We start from the raw sequence: 17,538 nt of genomic DNA, 5'->3' as shown, positions 1-17,538 counted from the left end.
CCATACTTTACCCAAGTTCATCAAATGTTTACTAAAATTAGTTCTTCAGATTTCCCTAAGCAGTATAAAAGACACGATTTTCAATGCAAAAGTTTCCATTCTTCTTTATATCTATATATTGGGGACTATCATTTCATCACAGGGTTGTGGTGACAGCAACACTTTGCTATCACTATCGGTTTGTGGTGTCACAGAACGCCAGGCCTTCATTTCATTTCATTTTATTTTATTTTATATGTAGTATATACGTTTTTGCTAAAAAGAGCCAACGTATCAGTATGTTTAACATACTTTTGTCAAGGGAAAGTGGTAACTGCACTCACTTATTTCTGTTTTTACCTGTGTGTCTTTAATCAATTCCTGAGACAATGAGACAAGCCCCTGGTAATGTTACAAAGTGAGAAACACAGCAAGCTCCAAGCGGGGTCCTAATAGCTTCTGCACAGGGGTGAATCTACAGTGTGATGGGGACAGGTCAGCTGCACTGCAGAAGTCTAAGTGAACATGCAAGAGTCCAATCAATTCATTTAAACAGGCCAAAACACAGTTACAGGTCAAATCATTAAAACAGCGCCTGGCTTATTTTTTTGGACACTATTTTATGGCCATCATTCTGTTGCTTTGACGTTGTCTGGAGAATCCTAAATGCCAGGACTGAACACCTTTCCTCATTCCATTGAAAACACATGACACTGTGATCTTTCAACTGTGGCTGTCCCACCTACTCTGTCTGTATAGTGTAGAGTAGACAGGGCTGCCAATAGTCCTGGCCTCGTGAATAATCCAAACCAGGGCTGTCCAGGGATCTCACTGAGCTCCACAACACAGCTCTTTAGATTCAGAGGAGATCCCATTTAAGGCTGTGAATGGGGTTTGAACAAGTATATTCTGTATTGATAGTACAGTCAAGATACAGCAAAACAGAGGTTTAATGAGCACACAAATACAGAAATCTTAGTGTAGTCTTGTCCCAATGCTTTCTATGCTACTATTTAGAGTTTTAGTTTCGTAGTAAACTTATTTGAGGTTATAGTTCTGGTCAATATGGATTGTTTAGCCAAAAGCTAAATAGCATTGGCATTTAGATTCACCATCGTTTATATTAATGGAATAGACCACACAGCATGTAAAGCTAAACACGCATCTACTGAAAAATGTGATGAAATAAAATGTGTTATTTGAACCTTTAAATAAAAAACAAGCACGTGGCATATTCGTGTGTGTAACGCTTTAATAACGCAGAGGCAGCCCTAAATTCATGCCCCCAGTTCTGGCCTCATCGTGACATTATCAGCATAGCTTGCATTCCGTGCTCAAGAATGAGCATTTTTTATTTATAAAACACATCCTGCCGGTGCTGGATCTTTCCAGGCGGCGGGAAATAAAATATTTAGACAATTTAATCCGAAGGGGTCACGTCAAGCAGTCTGAAAGCAAGACGCATCACGTTCTCAGGGCAACATTTATGGTCTTGTTTTAATACGCGTTATTAAGCAAAGCTGTCGTTGTCAATGAATTTCTCTTTCTCTTCCCCGTTCTCTGCTTTAGTGTTGTTCTTTGCTTTACTTTAATTGGGAAGCCGCAGCTGTTTCCTGATATTGTCCTGTTTCCTGTTGTATTCTCCCTGTGTCAGACATTACATATTGTTACATATGCTGTACAACTCCATTGGTATAGTTTACATATCAATCTGTTACTTATAGGTTAGAAACTAGACTTGTATATCTGTTAAAACATTATACTGTTTAAGGTTTTGAAATGTGTGTATATGAATTGCGTTTATTATGAAATGTATAAAAACGCATTCCACTATACATAATACACTATTGCTCAGTTTTACTATAAATACAAGTTGTTGGTTAAAGTAAGCCTGGTTATTAATCAGCCTGCACTCTTCAGTTATGTTGCCTGCAGGAGGATCAGGTGTCCGCATGAAAACCCATCTGCAGGAGCATCAGACGTCAGCATGAATACCTGCCAGCCAGCCTTTCATCAGAGATTGCTTTTCTGAGCGAGCGCAGGTAACGCACCTGCCGAGGGATCAATAATTAAACAAGGGTCAGGACGCATTGTCTCTGCAGCAGCGACAGCAGCTACACACGTAAACTTCACAAAGAGAGCATATAGGCAGCCAACCTGCTTAATATCACTCCCGCTATTGTCACTTATTATATAACAGGAGTTAATGGGGTAAGCGCCTGATAATATCACTTTGGTTATTATTTTCATACTGGTTAATATCACTCACTAGTCAAACAACTGATTTCCACCCCACCTCATACACTTCGGGAAGATTAGAAGGGTTACAAGTAAGTTGCTGTGCAATACTGAAATGCTTCAGATATCAAGCATACCCTCCCTCGTTACAAAAAGGATATTGCTGCTCTAGAAAGAGTGCAAAGAAGAGCAACCAGAATTATCCCGGGTTTAAAAGGCATGTCGTATGCAGACAGGCTAAAAGAATTGAATCTATTCAGTCTTGAACAAAGAAGACTACGCGGTGATCTGATTCAAGCATTCAAAATCCTAAAATGTTTAGACAATGTCGACCCAGGGGACTTTTTTGACCTGAAAAAAAGAAACAAGGACCAGGGGTCACAAATGGAGATTAGATAAAGGGGCATTCAGAACAGAAAATAGGAGGCACTTTTTTTACACAGAGAATTGTGAGGGTCTGGAACCAACTCCCCAGTAATGTTGTTGAAGCTGACACCCTGGGATCCTTCAAGAAGCTGCTTGTTGGGATTCTGGGATCAATAAGCTACTAACAACCAAACGAGCAAGTTGGGCTGAATGTCCTCCTCTCGTTTGTAAACATTCTTATGTTCTTATGTTCTTATAACCCACAGAGAACACAGAAATGTGTGCACCCACTCCTCCTCTTTTGAATTATTTTGAATTATTACAATGTGTTGTACACGTGTGATACAGTGTATATTGAAAGCATATTTGATCAATGAATACTGTTTTAAACAGCTAGGACTATAGTTCAGTTCAGCCAGACAGACACACTTCAATGTCTGTTGCACACTACTGTAGATATTAAATAGGCTTCTTACAACCCAGTTCAAATAACACTTTATTAACAAATTCTGACATGTTTTGGTGAAAAAACAAAACAAAAAACTCTCCGACATAAAACATGAAACTAGTGCACCCACTTTGCCCCAGGCACAAGCAAGCCTCCTAATTAAAGGGGGGAGGGGGGCAAGGGAGAGCAGACAAGATAGGACCTCCTCCAGCAGCCACACTCCTTCAGAAACATCTGGAAGTCAGCAGTGACTGCCCAGTGATGTCATTGGGAATGACGATCCTTGATGAGGTTTCCAGCTGCTTTCTCAATTCAACAGTAAAGGGAAAACGGCCTCAAAGAATCACTGGTTAACTCAATCAAACATATTGTAATTAGGGCTGCTAGGTTCAGTTTAATTTCCTAAATGGTTCAACTCTACTTGCTGCAATTATTATTAAAAGTAGAATAAACAGGGCGTACACAATTAAATAACTCTCCCACCTACTGTGCGTATCATTCATGTTATTTGGTTTCTTATGTTGCTTCTGTTTCTACACATCCTTGATTTTTTTTTAAATTAATTGCTGCAGATGCAATGCGTCTGGTGGTAAAGGTATAATATAATCATGGGTAAAGCGAGGCGACACTGCAAACATTACTGTGCAAATGTACCGTGTGAACTGTTATAAGGGTGGTCAGTAGTACTTGGATGAGAAGACAGTGAGAAAGACTTCTAGTCGAAATGTAAGAAATTGAGGTGACCTGGAAAACTTATTTTGCGCTCACTGCTAAAAGGATACCTCAGTACAAGATGGATCATACGGGTATATTAGTTATACAAAACGTATAGAATTAAACAGCTACAGAAAATATTTGTCTCTCTTTTATGTGGTGTTTTATGAATGACATTAAAAAAAAAAGTGTGTCTGCTGTCTGCAATGAAATATGGTATTTATGTTTTTAATATGGGTCGTTGCAATTGCTGGTGAACAAATGCTTACCCAGTTTCAATAAGATTCATTTAACAATTTAACCAGGTCTTCAGCCAGAATTTCAATTTCAGTCAGATGATAGACAAAGAGAAGGAGATGTGATACCTTTTATTGGACTAACTAAATAAATAATCACAAGCTTTCAAGATGTCAAAAGTCTCTTCTACAGGTGAATTGTAGGGATTCCAAATGGGTTCTTTTTGTTCAGGTTCTGATGCCACCTTTGAATGTAAACATCAATCTCTCTTTCCTGCTTTCACCTGAAGAAGAGACCTTTGAGTTCTTGAAAGCTTGTGATTAATCATTGTTTAGTTAGACCAATAAAAGCAGGCTGGGGAGGAGGAGGCAAACTCTGGCACACAGCAGGGACATAATGGATTGAGATCAGATATTAGAAATCCTTTCTTTGGCGATCATTGGAGGTATTGTTTATCGAAGAGTGATTCGATTGACGATTTGATCTGGTATTGGAAGCGGCTAAGATATTGATGTTTACCTGATTGGATCTAAGTGAGCTCCCTGCCAGAACCACAGCTTTGCTTAATGTCTTGAACCAGCATGGCCAGTTAAAAACAGCTACCAGCTGTGCCCAGACCAGTGCTGGCCCTGGGTGGAATTTTAGTGTGGAATGTTGGTGACTAGCTAACGTAATGTTTGGAGGTGAGCGGAGTCCAGACGTTTCACTTGCAGTGTCCAGACCAATAACAATAACCCTGCTGTCTGGCACAACCGATTTAACCTTGAAAGTAAACTATTCTATCCATGTTACTGCTAATGTTTCCAGCTCTAGAACTGTCTTAAGAAGTTAACACTGGACAAAGGGATCATTTCTTAACTTTCTGTATTTAATCTCAACACAGAGGGTCTAATTTTCTTGTGCAAAGGTCTACAAAGCATATTTACTTCGCTCAATATTACATTGAAGTCAGTACACTTAACGTTTGGATATACAAGTTGTCTGAAGTGCTGATTTTCTGAAGTCAACTTATGATGTAAATATGGCCCTGCTGTACACAGAGCAGCTGTTACAAAGTACCACACAACACAGACATGATAAGAGTTAAGATGACTAACCAGTTTTTTCAAGTATAAAGATAACGATAATCAAGGTATTTTCTTATCACGCGTTGATGTTACCATAACAACACTCCCCCCTAGTCCCTTTTTTACTTTTCATCTTCAAGCAGTGAAAGCTTCCTCTTGCTGCATTGGATCATGTTAGCAGTTGAGCGCCATCTGCTGGAGAAGAAGGCTACATACATACTGGTGTGTTTTTAGATTAGTTTAATCGATGGGATTGGCACCATTAAACTGGTTATATTGTGAAGTGTAAATGTAATATACATTGTGAAGTGTGCAGCTTTCCGCGGCGACCTCTGATCGAGTTGAGAGTGTTTTTCTCGATTGCTCTCTGGTGTATCAGGGCAAGAGAAAGTACACTCTCTTGATTAGAGATAACCAATAAAAAAAACAGACGAAACGTCACAGTAACGTACAGTCTGTTTATGTGGAACACGTTGCGGTTTAAAGGTTTGGAATATGCTTTGACAGTCTGAATGCGAGATGCACACTCCCACCAAAATTATAAATGCCAAAACTTAAAACACTTAAATTCCTTTATTGACATTTATTTATTTCGATATTTCGATATTTATTTATTAAATTTTAATTTTCGCATAAAATAATGAGGCCGTGACTCATGATAAACTTTATAAGCCTCCTTTAAACTGTAATATAATTATTTCTGCTTTATTAACAATAACATGAGATTTTGATTTCTTGTGTTTATACTCCTAATAGACAAGTTCATTATTAATATTGCTGAATTATTCGGTAACTTGTATTGTTTTGTTAGGATTTAGTTAACAATGGAACGGGTATTTATATAAACCTTAAATAAAAATGTTTGTTTAAATAAAAAAAGTAAAACAAAAATAAAGTTCGCTTAACTTTATAAATCAAACTTTCCCTTATTGTGGTCCAGGGAAACGGAATGCAGAATTGTTTTGAATGATCACACTTACATTTGGAACTGCGTGGTGGCTGTCATCGCGTGTTAGCTGTCATGTTGATTTCTGAATAGAGACGCGGTTTTAAATATAAACTATTTTACTGTGGATCAGATCCAATTTACTCTGACATGAGGACTCACAACCTTCCTTAAATCAAACTTATCATTCTCCGAGTATTTGAAACAGATACCCCAGAGCGGGAAGCAAAGTCAGACGGCCAGATACCATCAGGAAATGTCAGAGGTACATTTTCAGCTTTTTAGTTGCAGTATAGATTACGCTTATTTTAAACACAAACATTTTGCATTTTTAGACGTGAATATTTTTTTTTAAATCTATTCATGTGTATATTAAGCAATTTCCAAACAATAACATAATCATTACAGTGTATTATTATTATTATTATTATTATTATTATTATTATTATTATTATTATTATTATTATTATTATTATTAATAAATCCATAATAAAATCAAGATGTTTCTTAGACAAAAAACTCTTTAAATAACTGCAGGTTGAACAGAGCACTATATTTTGAATCACAAAAATCTTTTCTACAGTAAACTTTACTGTATCCGAAATTGAATATTTTGCTGTAGTGCTGGGCTAAATATACAAATATTCAAACAAACAGGGGTTGAAAAGTGTTCTGTGGCAAAGGAAACCAATGACGTCTGAAAATACAGAACACTACTGTACAGAAGAGTGGTTGACTGTCCTTTCTTTAACAGGGGATTTGATGGTCTGCCACAGGGTTCATTTGACTTCTGAGAGAATTTTGATTTCCAGCTAATTCCAAATTAAATATTATTTGAATATCCAAACATGAAAAGCTTATGTTGGTTCTAGCCCTGCTTTGCAGTATATTCAGGCTTGCTCCTTTTCAACCTGTAATAATATCTGTAAAAAAACTCACCTCATTTGATCAGCTGCTGATCTGAAGCAAGGATTACATTGGAAATGCCAGCATTGCCTTGCAGTGGGCTGAAACCTAGTCTCCTGAAACCACAAAGTTCCAAGCCACAAAGTGGCTTTGTGTTCCCTCAGCTTTAAACGCTACACACATTTGTATTCCTATTGACTGATGACAACATTATTAATAAAGCACTGAAAAATCCCCTTTTGATGTATTTTACAAAGTGTCAAACTGTCCAATAACCCTTTCTCAGGACCGGGAGATGAACTGGCACCTGGGCGTCACCCTGGTCGACCTGTCAAACCTGGTGACCTGGGCACACAGCCACGGGACCATCTGCCGACAGACCCCCGGGCACCAGGGAGCGCTGCAGTTGAGCCCGAGGGGCGAGTGCACTGTGATGTGGCTGTGTGCCGCTGGGCATGCTTACAACTGGCCCTTCACCCCTCTGTTACCTGTCAGCACTGCCTCCAACCCCTGGGGAGAGGAGGAGGGGCAAGAGGGGGGTCAACCGTCAGGGAGAAAGAGGAAACGAAGCAAGCAGAAGCACTCAAGAAGAAGCAAGCTCAGCCTCTGTGAAGAGGCCACCAACGTGAGCTCAGACCTGAGCGACTGCAGCCTCCTCACACAGGCCTCCACCGAGAACAGGAACGAGCACGACTCCTGCAACGGGACAGCAGGGGACCTCTCTATGGAAGAAGGGGAGCCAGGAGAGGAGATCCAACCCAAAACCGAGGCCCCATCTGAGGAGGTGAACCCTGACGGAAGCCAAAAGGACTTCAGAGTCAGGGTCAAGGAGGAAAACGGAGAGTTCTGGGTCGAATACAAGGCCCCCTCTCCACAAAACCTACTCCAGATCCTTGAGATTGCGTCTTCACCACAGGACGGGGACTCAAAGCCTTTCTCCCTTCTTGGTTTGCCTGGGGAATCCAATACCCTCGCCATCCACAAAGTGTCCCACTGGGATCTGAGCACTCCCACAGCTGAGGATTGGGGGCCGAACATGGGCAAGAGCAGCAGGGCCGCCCCCCCTAGAGGCTCCATTGACTGCGTCATTCTGGGACAGGACTGCCTCGCAGAGTCTCACTCCGATCCTAAAGGCCCAGGAGTCATGCCATTGGAGCTGGATGAATGCTGCAAACCCAGAAGCCCCACCAGGTCTAAACTAGAGACCTCCAGTAAAGACCAAGCCCTTGATCCACCCATTATCTCTGAGGAACAGAAAGAGGAGGCTCCCAGCCCTGGATGTGCCGTGGTTCCCCTGTCTTTCAGAGAGAACCTCCTCCAGGATGGCAAATATATGAGGCCACTTCTGGGCACTTCACAGAAAAGTAAGTCATAATACCATTCATGACATACAGGGTGTGTTCCTTTGCCTTATTTGGAAGAGCAGAATGCTTCGTTCCTCTGCCTCGCTCCCAGAAGAGCTCCTCTGCTCTACCAGCTTTCAGCCTGGAAGACCAGAGGAGCAGAGCAATATTTATAATAAATCTGAAGAAAAACATTTCTTGTAAGTATGTATAAATGTAAAATGTAAATATGTAAATGACCCGATGCCAATGCTGATTTTTGCAGAACAGCTCAACACACCGGAGAGCAAGACTCCATCCCGCATCCTCGGTGACATCAAGATGTTCAAGGACTGGCTATTGTCACAGATCCCTCCGGAGACGAGAGAGGTGAGCTCCCTGCTTCCCCGAGAGCTGGACAGCCACCTGGCAGCCTTCTTCGGGGCGGTGCGGCGGGCCAACGGGGCTGACTTCAGCGCCAACTCCCTGGTGTTCTTCCATCGCGGCGTGGAGCGCTACCTGCGATCGGAGGGGTACGGGCTGAGCCTCACCAAATCCCCCGAGTTCTCCGGCTCCAGGGAGGCCCTCCGATTCCGTTTCCGAGAGCTGTGGCGCCGAGAGAAGGAGCGCGAGACGAAGGCCATCGAAGGACTGGGCTTCGAGGAAGAAGAGCTCCGGCTGAAAGGAGTCTTGAGCCGGCTGAGCCCAGAGGGGCTGCTGACCCTCGTCCTGCTCAATAACACCAGGGCCTTCGGGAGGGCCCACCTCACCCAGAGCTGGCCTGTTTCCTGGGGGGAATTCCGGCTGGTGAGGGAGGCCGGGGTGGGCGATGGGGGTGAAGGGGTGACGGAGTATCTGGAGTGGAGGGACTTCCGGGGGAGCGAACCCCACCTCCGCCTCTACAGCACCCCTGAGAATCCGGAGCGCTGCCCCCTGCAGGATTTTAAGGAGTACGTACGCAGGCGTTCAGGGGGCTACCTGAGCCCCCAGGACCCCCTTTACGTCTCCTGCAAGCCCCTGAACAGTGCTTGGGAGGACACCTGGTACTGCAGGAAGGCCCTGCCCAAATCCAAGATGGAGAAGATGGTGAAGGTCCTAAGCCAGCAGGTTCTCGCTATACGGAAGAAAAATGGGATCAACTCCAAAGGGATCTAAATGCCATCATTACATAACTGGGACTGGGTTATATTCAGAAATGTGACTGTGGGCCATCCTCAGAAAGCATCTACACCAGTGCTACACTGGCTTTGTTACAAAGATTCTTACAAGGCTTCACATTAGTAGTTTAAGTGCATCTGGGTGCACCTCAGTTGTATAACATGGTGCAAATGTTTTGTACATATGCTGCTGTGTGTGTTTTGTAGTCATTTTAATGCATACAATACAAAGCAGCTGTTTTCCCAGTGCAGATTGCTCAGCAGTTTTCCCCATGTGAAGACCTAACATTGCTACAGAAACTGAAAAACACACTGCAGTCTATTCAATTGATGTAAACAGTGTCCTTAAAACCATTCACAAAGGGGACTCTGTGAACCCTATAACATGTTTTGATGTACAGAAACACTAATGGAACACAATTAGTAATAAACAACTTGGTCTTCAGTTTTGTAACATTGCCAGTTTGAATTAACACAGGAAAGTCTTTGATACAAATAAAGAACAGCTAACACAGGGTGTGTAAATATAGTTTATTCACCAAAAGCCTTATGAATAGTTAACTACAACTACACAATTACATGTGTACCTGATGCCACGTCAATAAAGTTATACCCAGAAAGGACTGTGTTGGCCGAGGGTGGAGGGGTAAATAAAAACTTAAACGACCTCCATTCTCGTAAGAGCCAAGGAAAGCATAAGATAAGATGGGAATACGACTCCTATTGCATAGCAGATTCACCCATTCCAGGTTTTAATACAAGCTTGATTGACCACAGTTTACAAGCTCAGGTGTGTCTGATTAAACTCATAGTGAAACCTGGAATGGATCAAACTGCTATGCAGTGGGAGTCTTATTTCCATCCCTGGATAATGTCTTGCCTGTTGAATAAAGTTAGTTTCTCTTTAGCTTTTAACAACACTGAATTTGATCTAAATTGCAGCCTGCATATTGCAACCTGCACACTGCAGCCTGCACACTGCAACCTGCACACTGTGGCTGTATTTTTTGGGCGGACACATTTACCTATATCAGTATTCCAAAAAACTCAGCAAGCAATAATATAAAGCTTGCAAGGTTTCAGGCAGGAAATCAAGTACAAGTGCCTGGTACATTCATTGGTTAATCTACAAGCCTATTACCAGCACGTTCCAATTAACCTATAAAGTTTTTACATATTTTGCAAACAAGTCTTGCCGTGCTTTCGAATTATCACCTTCTCCCCCTCCTCCACCACCACCTCCTCACCCCCAGCCTCGTCCTGAGGGGGGAGTATACGATGCTCCTCTGCCTCATCATTTTTGTTCACCGGGATGAACACGTCGCATAGATTGATTATTTTATTGTTTGTTTTTTATCAGGCGGTACCGGGATGCTCTGAAGGATGAGGCTGAGCTCCAGCTATTTTTATTTTTATTCACCCATTGTTTTTTGGAAATCTGTAAGATTTTGTATTATAATGAAGGTGGTTATTTAACGCAAAATTGACTGAATAAACTAAACTGAACATACTCAGAACTCATTATCAAACCCTTTATGAATTGTGTTCTTCTCCTTTTAAAAGAAGTATATGTGCTTTGCTTTTGTGTTTTTTTTTAGCAGGTCAATAAAGGATTTTCTGTAAATATGAAATCAATCTTATTTATTGAAAAGATTATACAATGCCCCAGTTAGACCCCACCTAGAATACTGTGTGTAGTTTTGGTCACCTCACTACAAAAAAGACATCATTATACTCTAGAAGGTACAGAGAAGGGCAACTAGGCTGATCCCAGGACTCAATGACATGAGCTATGAGGAGAGGTTAAAATAATTAAATCTCTTCAGCCCAGAAAAAAGAAGGGAAAGAGAGGACTTGATTGAAGTCTTGAATTCCTTGCTGCTTTGCCCATCCTCTTCCAGCAGGGGTCACTATTGTACAGCAGCAGCTGGTCACTCTAAATGAAGGGGCGGGTCGTGTATCTTCAGGTTATCTAGGTGTTGATGGCACTGTGAGGGGAGTCTGTTCCAGAGAGTCTGCTGTAGCCACATCTTTCCCTTCTGTAGTTCAGGTATCTGTAAAAGGTAAGAGCAGAAAAGACTATTATAAACTACTCACTGTCTGCTAATCCCAATCCTCACATGAATACCATCCACAATAGCCATTGTGTGATTCTGAATTAAAGGTGCTATAACCTCATATACCTCTAATTATAATATACAAAACCAGCGAGTGACGAAAGGCAGAACTACGCATGAGCATCACTTCCTGTGCTGAAGGTCAGCCCAGTTGTCCGACTTCATGCCTCAACTCCCATGGAGCGGGGCTGAGGTACAGGAAATGATGAGGCAAATCTCTCTTTATTGAATGTCCTCAATGAAATAAACAAAAAAAAAATTTCCGCACAGCAATACACCCTGTGTGTGTGTGTGTTTGTATAGATACAGAGTCTTAGATGCGCAGGTGGTATGAAGTCTTACAGGATGGGCACAGCGCTGAGGTAGCTGACTAAGGCGGAGAGCAGAAAGCAGAAGCCGCTGTACCAGTCCAGGGTGAGGGGGTACACTCCAGTGAAGAGGAAGGTGGAGAGCACGTCTGTCACTGCCAAGCTGGACTGGAGCCAGCCGAAGATACGCCCTACAGGAAGACACAGCGAGAGGCGTTCTCACAGCTCCAAACTGTCATTAGCACAAACAAACAGCACTTATATTTCCAAAATGAATACAAAAAACAACTGTGTACAACCCCTAACAATCCCCTAAATGACATTCCTTAGCTGCTAAAGGTTTGTAACTTTCTAGTGTACCTGACTTTAAAAATACCCGACTTTAAAAATCATTCTGAACATTAATCAGACAAATCAATCAATATTTATTTTCTATAGCGCCTTTCATTGTGGACCACCATCACAAAGCGCTTTACAAGATAGTGAGGAACAATGCATAATACATTAAATACAGTGAAATACAGGGCATAGGACATGAAATACAAACAGAAAAAAATAAAATAAAAACATTAAATACAGGCATAATACACTAAATACAAGGCTAGGATGTGAATTCTAGACATTGTGGATCCGTGTGTCATACAGAATCATATGAATAAGATGGAGTGAAAAACCTGAAATAGCAATTTAGACAGTAGCTAATAACAGATATCAGGCTTAAAGAGCATTGAAAGCAAGAGAGAACAAGTGGGTCTTGAAAGCTGATTTGAAGCGAGCGATTGTGGGAGCATCACACATCAAAGCTGGGAAAGAGTTCCAGAGAGTCGGGGCCATGAAGCTAAACGAGCGTTCTCCAAGTGTGGTGCACTTTTGGGATAACAAGCAAGCCAGAGTCAGAGGACCTCAGCTTGCATGCAGGGACACAGCGGGTCAGCAGGTTGGAGAAATACTCTGGACCTGTGTGATGAAGGGCCTTGTAGGCAAGCAGGAGAATTTTGAAAGTATTCCTGAACTCAATCAAAGACATCTGCTGGTGGGACTGACTTGAAAGCGAGTTGAAATCAGACTTCAACTTTGAGTATAGAAAAAAAAAAAATCTGTAGGCAGAAAATGAAAACTATGAATATATTAGATTGTCGCACTGGAGGCTGGTGAATTTATAAATAGCAATTCTACAAAAACATGATACATACAGGTGACTTTTGTGTATTTTACTGTTGCAGATTGGATTGGAGTCTGCAGATGAAACCGGCTGCAGCCCCAGTTTGATCTCGGAACGAGATGAGATGGAATTTTACTGGTTTCATGATGCAGATGCAAAAACAACACTAGAGAACACACAAGAGAGCTTTGTTCTAGGATGCCTTTGATAAGGGAAGTTAAAGCAGTAGACCGAACACGGGTACCATATGTTTTTTTTTGGCATGGCTAGGTGTGCTGCTTACCATACGACTGTGCATCCATGAGCTTAGAGAGCTGGGAGCGGATGGTGGGCATGGGAATGCAGGCAAACATCATGATTCCCCGAGCTGCAAGGAAACCCAGAGACAAGTGAGGCGTCAGCAAAAGCACTTTGAGAAACGCAGCGTCTGCAGTGCTGCTGTATTGCAAACAGCGCAGTAATACAAACACATAGTGTCATAGTATAACAATAATCAATGACTGAAAATAGTTTTCATTCTTTAGCAGACGCCCTTATCCAGGGCGACTTACAATTGTTACAAGATATCACATTATTTTTTACATACAATTACCCATTTATACAGTTGGGTTTTTACTGGAGCAATCTAGGTAAAGTACCTTGCTCAAGGGTACAACAGCAGTGTCCTCCACTGGGGATTGAACACACGACCCTCCGGTCAAGAGTCCAGAGCCCTAACCACTACTCCACACCACTGCCCGTAGGGAGGCTGTGTGGTCCAGTGGTTAAAGAAAAGGGCTTGTAACCAGGAGATCCCCAGTTCAAATCCCACCTCAGCCACTGACTCATTGTGTGATCCTGAATAAGTCACTTAATCTCCTTGTGCTCCGTCTTTCGGGTGATGCATAGTTCACACACCCTAGTCTCTGTAAATTGCCTTGGATACAGGCGTCTGCTAAATAAACAAATAATAATATAGCTTTTTTTTATCTTAGTTTTCCTATTTTACAATCAAAACTGCATTTTCTTTTTGTTTTTACAATTTTACAATTAAAACCTCATTTTCTGTATCTCTGTTGTTGTAACATCATGAAACAATTCAAAATTGATACATTGGTTCAAACATGTATTAAAAAGCAAGTTTCCTTGTCAAAGTCTTTTCTGTGTTTAGAAATACTAAAACAATGACAAACTTTTCGACTAGAAGTCTTTGTCAGTGTCATTGAGAGAGACTTTCCAAGTACAATTTCAGGGGTGAATTGCAAGAACATTTTCATGTTAAAACCTTCGTCCTCCTTGAACTAAGCAGACAAATTAAGCAAGCGGTCGGTTGGGACTAGACCTCTTTCAGCTTTACCAGGGGTTTCTTATTGTGAGATTTCATGATTTACATTGCCAGTTCACATAAAACAGTTTGAATTAGCACAGGAAAGTCTTTGAACAAATAAAGAACAGCTAACACAGGGTGTGTAAATATAGTTTATTCCCCAAAAGCCTTATGAATAGTTAACTACAACTACACAATTACATGTGTACCTGATGCCACGTCAATAAAGTTATACCCAGAAAGGACTGTGTTGGCCGAGGGTGGAGGGGTAAATAAAAACTTAAACGACCTCCATTCTCGTAAGAGCCAAGGAAAGCATAAGATAAGATGGGAATACGACTCCTATTGCATAGCAGATTCACCCATTCCAGGTTTTAATACAAGCTTGATTGACCACAGTTTACAAGATCAGGTGTGTCTGATTAAACTCATAGTGAAACCTGGAATGGATCAAACTGCTATGCAGTGGGAGTCTTATTTCCATCCCTGGATAATGCCTTGCCTGTTGAATAAAGTTAGTTTCTCTTTAGCTTTTAACAACACTGAATTTGATCTAAATTGCAGCCTGCATATTGCAACCTGCACACTGCAACCTGTACACTGTAACCTGCACACTGTAGCCTGCACATTGCAACATGCACATTGCAACCTGCACATTGCAACCTGCACACTGCAGCCTGCACACTGCAACCTGCACACTGCAACCTGCACACTGTAGCCTGCACATTGCAACATGCACATTGCAACCTGCACATTGCAACCTGCACTATGTTCACATTTAGCCTACATCGGTATTCTCAAACCTCACTGCCCTGTATTTATTTTTCAAAAGCCTGTCTCCTGGTGCTCACCTGTGAAGTAGACCCAGCTGTGCTGTGCAAAGGCCATGATGGCCATACCGGTACAGTTGGAGACAATTCCAAGTAGGATGAGCGCGGGATCACTGAGCCAGCGAGAGAGCAGGAGCACCCCAGCAAAGCTAGTCAGGTACATCATGTTGGTGGCAGCCTGGCCATAACCCACCCACACAGAGTCCCAGCTGAGTGGAGGCTTGAGAACGAAGAGACAGATCACCTTCTCAGCGCCGGACATCCCCAACACAAAGAGGATCATAGCTGCAAAGAGGAGAGCTACAGCTCCCCTATCCATCTCCCCTCGCTCGGATGAATCCCCCAAGGCAAGGCAGCCCGGATTCCCTTCCTCCCTCTCTGCAATGGCCGGGTAATTTAGGATGAAGGCTGAGTAGAAAAGACCTGCCCCGCACACAAGCAGGCTGACGAAGATCAAGAGGACTCCAGTTTGCCCATCGCTCACTTTGACCCGGTAGACGTACCCAGAGATCAGACTTCCGATTATGCCGGCTACCCCTGAGACAAAGTCTACAGAGTTGAGTCTCATACTCCGTGACCGGGGGCCTGATCTCATGGCGGCCAGGGAGATCACACCGCTCCAGTAGGCAGGAGATCCTCCACAGATGCCATGCAGGCAGACACCCACATAGAGCACATAGAGAGGGAGCCGGTACAGAATGAGGAATAGCAGGAAGGACTTGCCCAAGATGGATCCAAGCTGGGGAACCACCAGGAGGACCTTCTGCCCTCTGCGGTCTGCCAGCCTCCCCAGGGGCACTGTGGACAGCAGGGAGACCAGGGAGCCGAGACTGCTGTACACCCGGAAGAAGTCAGAGGAAAGAGTCTGGGCTTCATCACTCTGTCCGCCCGAGGTCTCGTTGCAGCGGCTGTAGATCGCCAACGTCAAGGCTGTGTCGTAGAAGGAGGATCCGATGCTGTTGAGAATCACTACAGGCTCCACAAGGGTCAGGAACCCCCCCATTGAAACGTCCAGCCTCCTGTCCTCTCAACCAAAAGACCTGTGCCAAGGCAGGAGTAGTGTGCTCAGAATCCTCGATCCTGATCATCCAAGCAGTTGTTTCTAGTGTTAATGACAGAGATCTGATCACTAATGGATCTCCTGCCAAGGCTATCTCAGAAGTAATTCAAACTCACTTAGTTACTTCTAATGCTTGCTGATTTACCCCAGAAACCACAGCCAGGTTCGGAACTTTACAGTGCTGTTAAGTGACAAAGGTCTCGTATTAAAAGCTGCTTGAGGACACAGTGATAGAAGTCCGGCCGGACAGACATTCAGTCCCTACCTAGCTCTCTGACTGGAGAAGGGTGTCTGGGCAGTGATCATTGGCATAGCCCTGTGGGCCTGCAGGAACAGAGTCAGAGAAGAGGAAGCAGCAGGTGGAAAAAGTAGAAGTGAAACTTAAATGTTGACAAAGGGGCGCGTCTGTGTGACCAACGAAGTTAGGCAATCTGAGACACCAGGCTTGTGTAGTCATGTTGTAGGAAGCATCATTCTCTCTCTCCCTCTCTCTAGATACAGAATAAATCTGCTGACTGGTAAAACAATTAACACAGTGAAATCTGCATCTGTGGTGGCCACTCCAACAGTTGAATTGTCTATAAGTAATGAACGACAATGGACAAGATTTTTCAAGTCTAAAATGCAATCTGCACCACAAATGGATGGCATGTCAATTACATAGTACATATAACTACATAACAAAATAATGGATACTAATGGTTATGCTAATGGTTCCTTTTCCTACATGGTCACTACTGGTGTACTAACATGGAAATGGACAGGAGTCCACTGTTAAGAACAGGCAGCAATAGTAGTTTCTCAGATATTACAGTAGTCTCCGCGTATAGGAAAACCTCCTAAGAGAACACTTCTGCTTAGGGAACACCCTTGTGGTGAAACAGAATTTCCCTCATTGTAAATGCTAAAGGAACAGAAACTTCACTTAAAAGAACACCTTTTTGGCAACGCTAGCGATTCGTTGCTAACTGATTCAAAACTGATACAGTACTGTTTAGTAACCTGATAACTCCTCCTCATCAAACTCAAATGGTTTATTCAAAACTGACTTGTCATCGTGAGAGTAATCTAGAGCTGCTGCTGCATTTTTACCATACGTAGGGGTGTTTTGTTAATTTAGTTTGTCAGTTTGTTTATTAGCGTTAGTTGTCAGTTAGTTTATTATTTATAGTTTATTAACATACACTTGCTTATTGCTTTTCTCTTATTCTGTTCATATGTTGATGCACGTGCATCATGATATATGTAATAAATACATTGTATTTATTGATTGGCCTTGGCTTATTGTGTCCGGTGGTCACTCTGTCTTAGAGAACACTTTGCTTGCTTCCCGAGGGGTGCTCTCTTATCAGAGACTACTGTATAGTTTCCTGGC

At 42.5% G+C, this 17,538-nt stretch overlaps 2 protein-coding genes across 3 annotated transcripts; one reads left to right on the top strand and one right to left on the bottom strand.

The window, feature by feature from the left end:
• The first annotated feature begins 7,196 nt into the window (after positions 1-7,196).
• On the top strand, positions 7,197-9,378 carry LOC131721031 (uncharacterized protein KIAA1958-like). Its single transcript, XM_059013931.1, has 2 exons — positions 7,197-8,265; positions 8,510-9,378. The coding sequence occupies exons 1-2, from the start codon at positions 7,197-7,199 to the stop codon at positions 9,376-9,378; spliced, it is 1,938 nt and encodes a 645-aa protein (XP_058869914.1).
• A 530-nt stretch (positions 9,379-9,908) lies between these two features.
• LOC117962401 (thymic stromal cotransporter homolog) lies at positions 9,909-16,473 on the bottom strand. Of its 2 annotated transcripts, none has more exons than XM_059014317.1 (4): positions 15,125-16,473; positions 13,251-13,334; positions 11,840-11,996; positions 9,909-11,434 (listed from the first exon to the last, which is right to left on the bottom strand). In XM_059014317.1, the coding sequence occupies exons 1-4, from the start codon at positions 16,104-16,106 to the stop codon at positions 11,353-11,355; spliced, it is 1,305 nt and encodes a 434-aa protein (XP_058870300.1). In that variant the 5' UTR covers positions 16,107-16,473; the 3' UTR covers positions 9,909-11,352. The 2 variants fall into 2 exon arrangements, with proteins under 2 accessions (XP_058870300.1, XP_058870301.1); XM_059014318.1 differs by having other exon boundaries at positions 11,350-11,434; positions 11,903-11,996.
• Positions 16,474-17,538: the final 1,065 nt, after the last annotated feature.

Source organism: Acipenser ruthenus, chromosome 47 (genome assembly GCF_902713425.1).
Source record: "Acipenser ruthenus chromosome 47, fAciRut3.2 maternal haplotype, whole genome shotgun sequence".
Taxonomy (NCBI): Eukaryota; Metazoa; Chordata; class Actinopteri; order Acipenseriformes; family Acipenseridae; genus Acipenser; species Acipenser ruthenus.
Note: the sequence above shows the minus strand (reverse complement) of the source record. Positions and strands in the feature narration are given on the sequence as shown.

Coding starts and splice junctions, on each gene's coding strand:
- LOC131721031 (XM_059013931.1), top strand. CDS start 7,197: ATGAACTGGCACCTGGGCGTCACCCTGGTCGACCTGTCAAACCTGGTG. Junction 8,266..8,509: donor TCTGGGCACTTCACAGAAAA/GTAAGTCATAAT, acceptor TGATTTTTGCAG/AACAGCTCAACACACCGGAG.
- LOC117962401 (XM_059014317.1), bottom strand. CDS start 16,106: ATGGGGGGGTTCCTGACCCTTGTGGAGCCTGTAGTGATTCTCAACAGC. Junction 11,997..13,250: donor CATGGATGCACAGTCGTATG/GTAAGCAGCACA, acceptor GTCTTCCTGTAG/GGCGTATCTTCGGCTGGCTC. Junction 11,435..11,839: donor CTCAGCGCTGTGCCCATCCT/GTAAGACTTCAT, acceptor TACCTTTTACAG/ATACCTGAACTACAGAAGGG.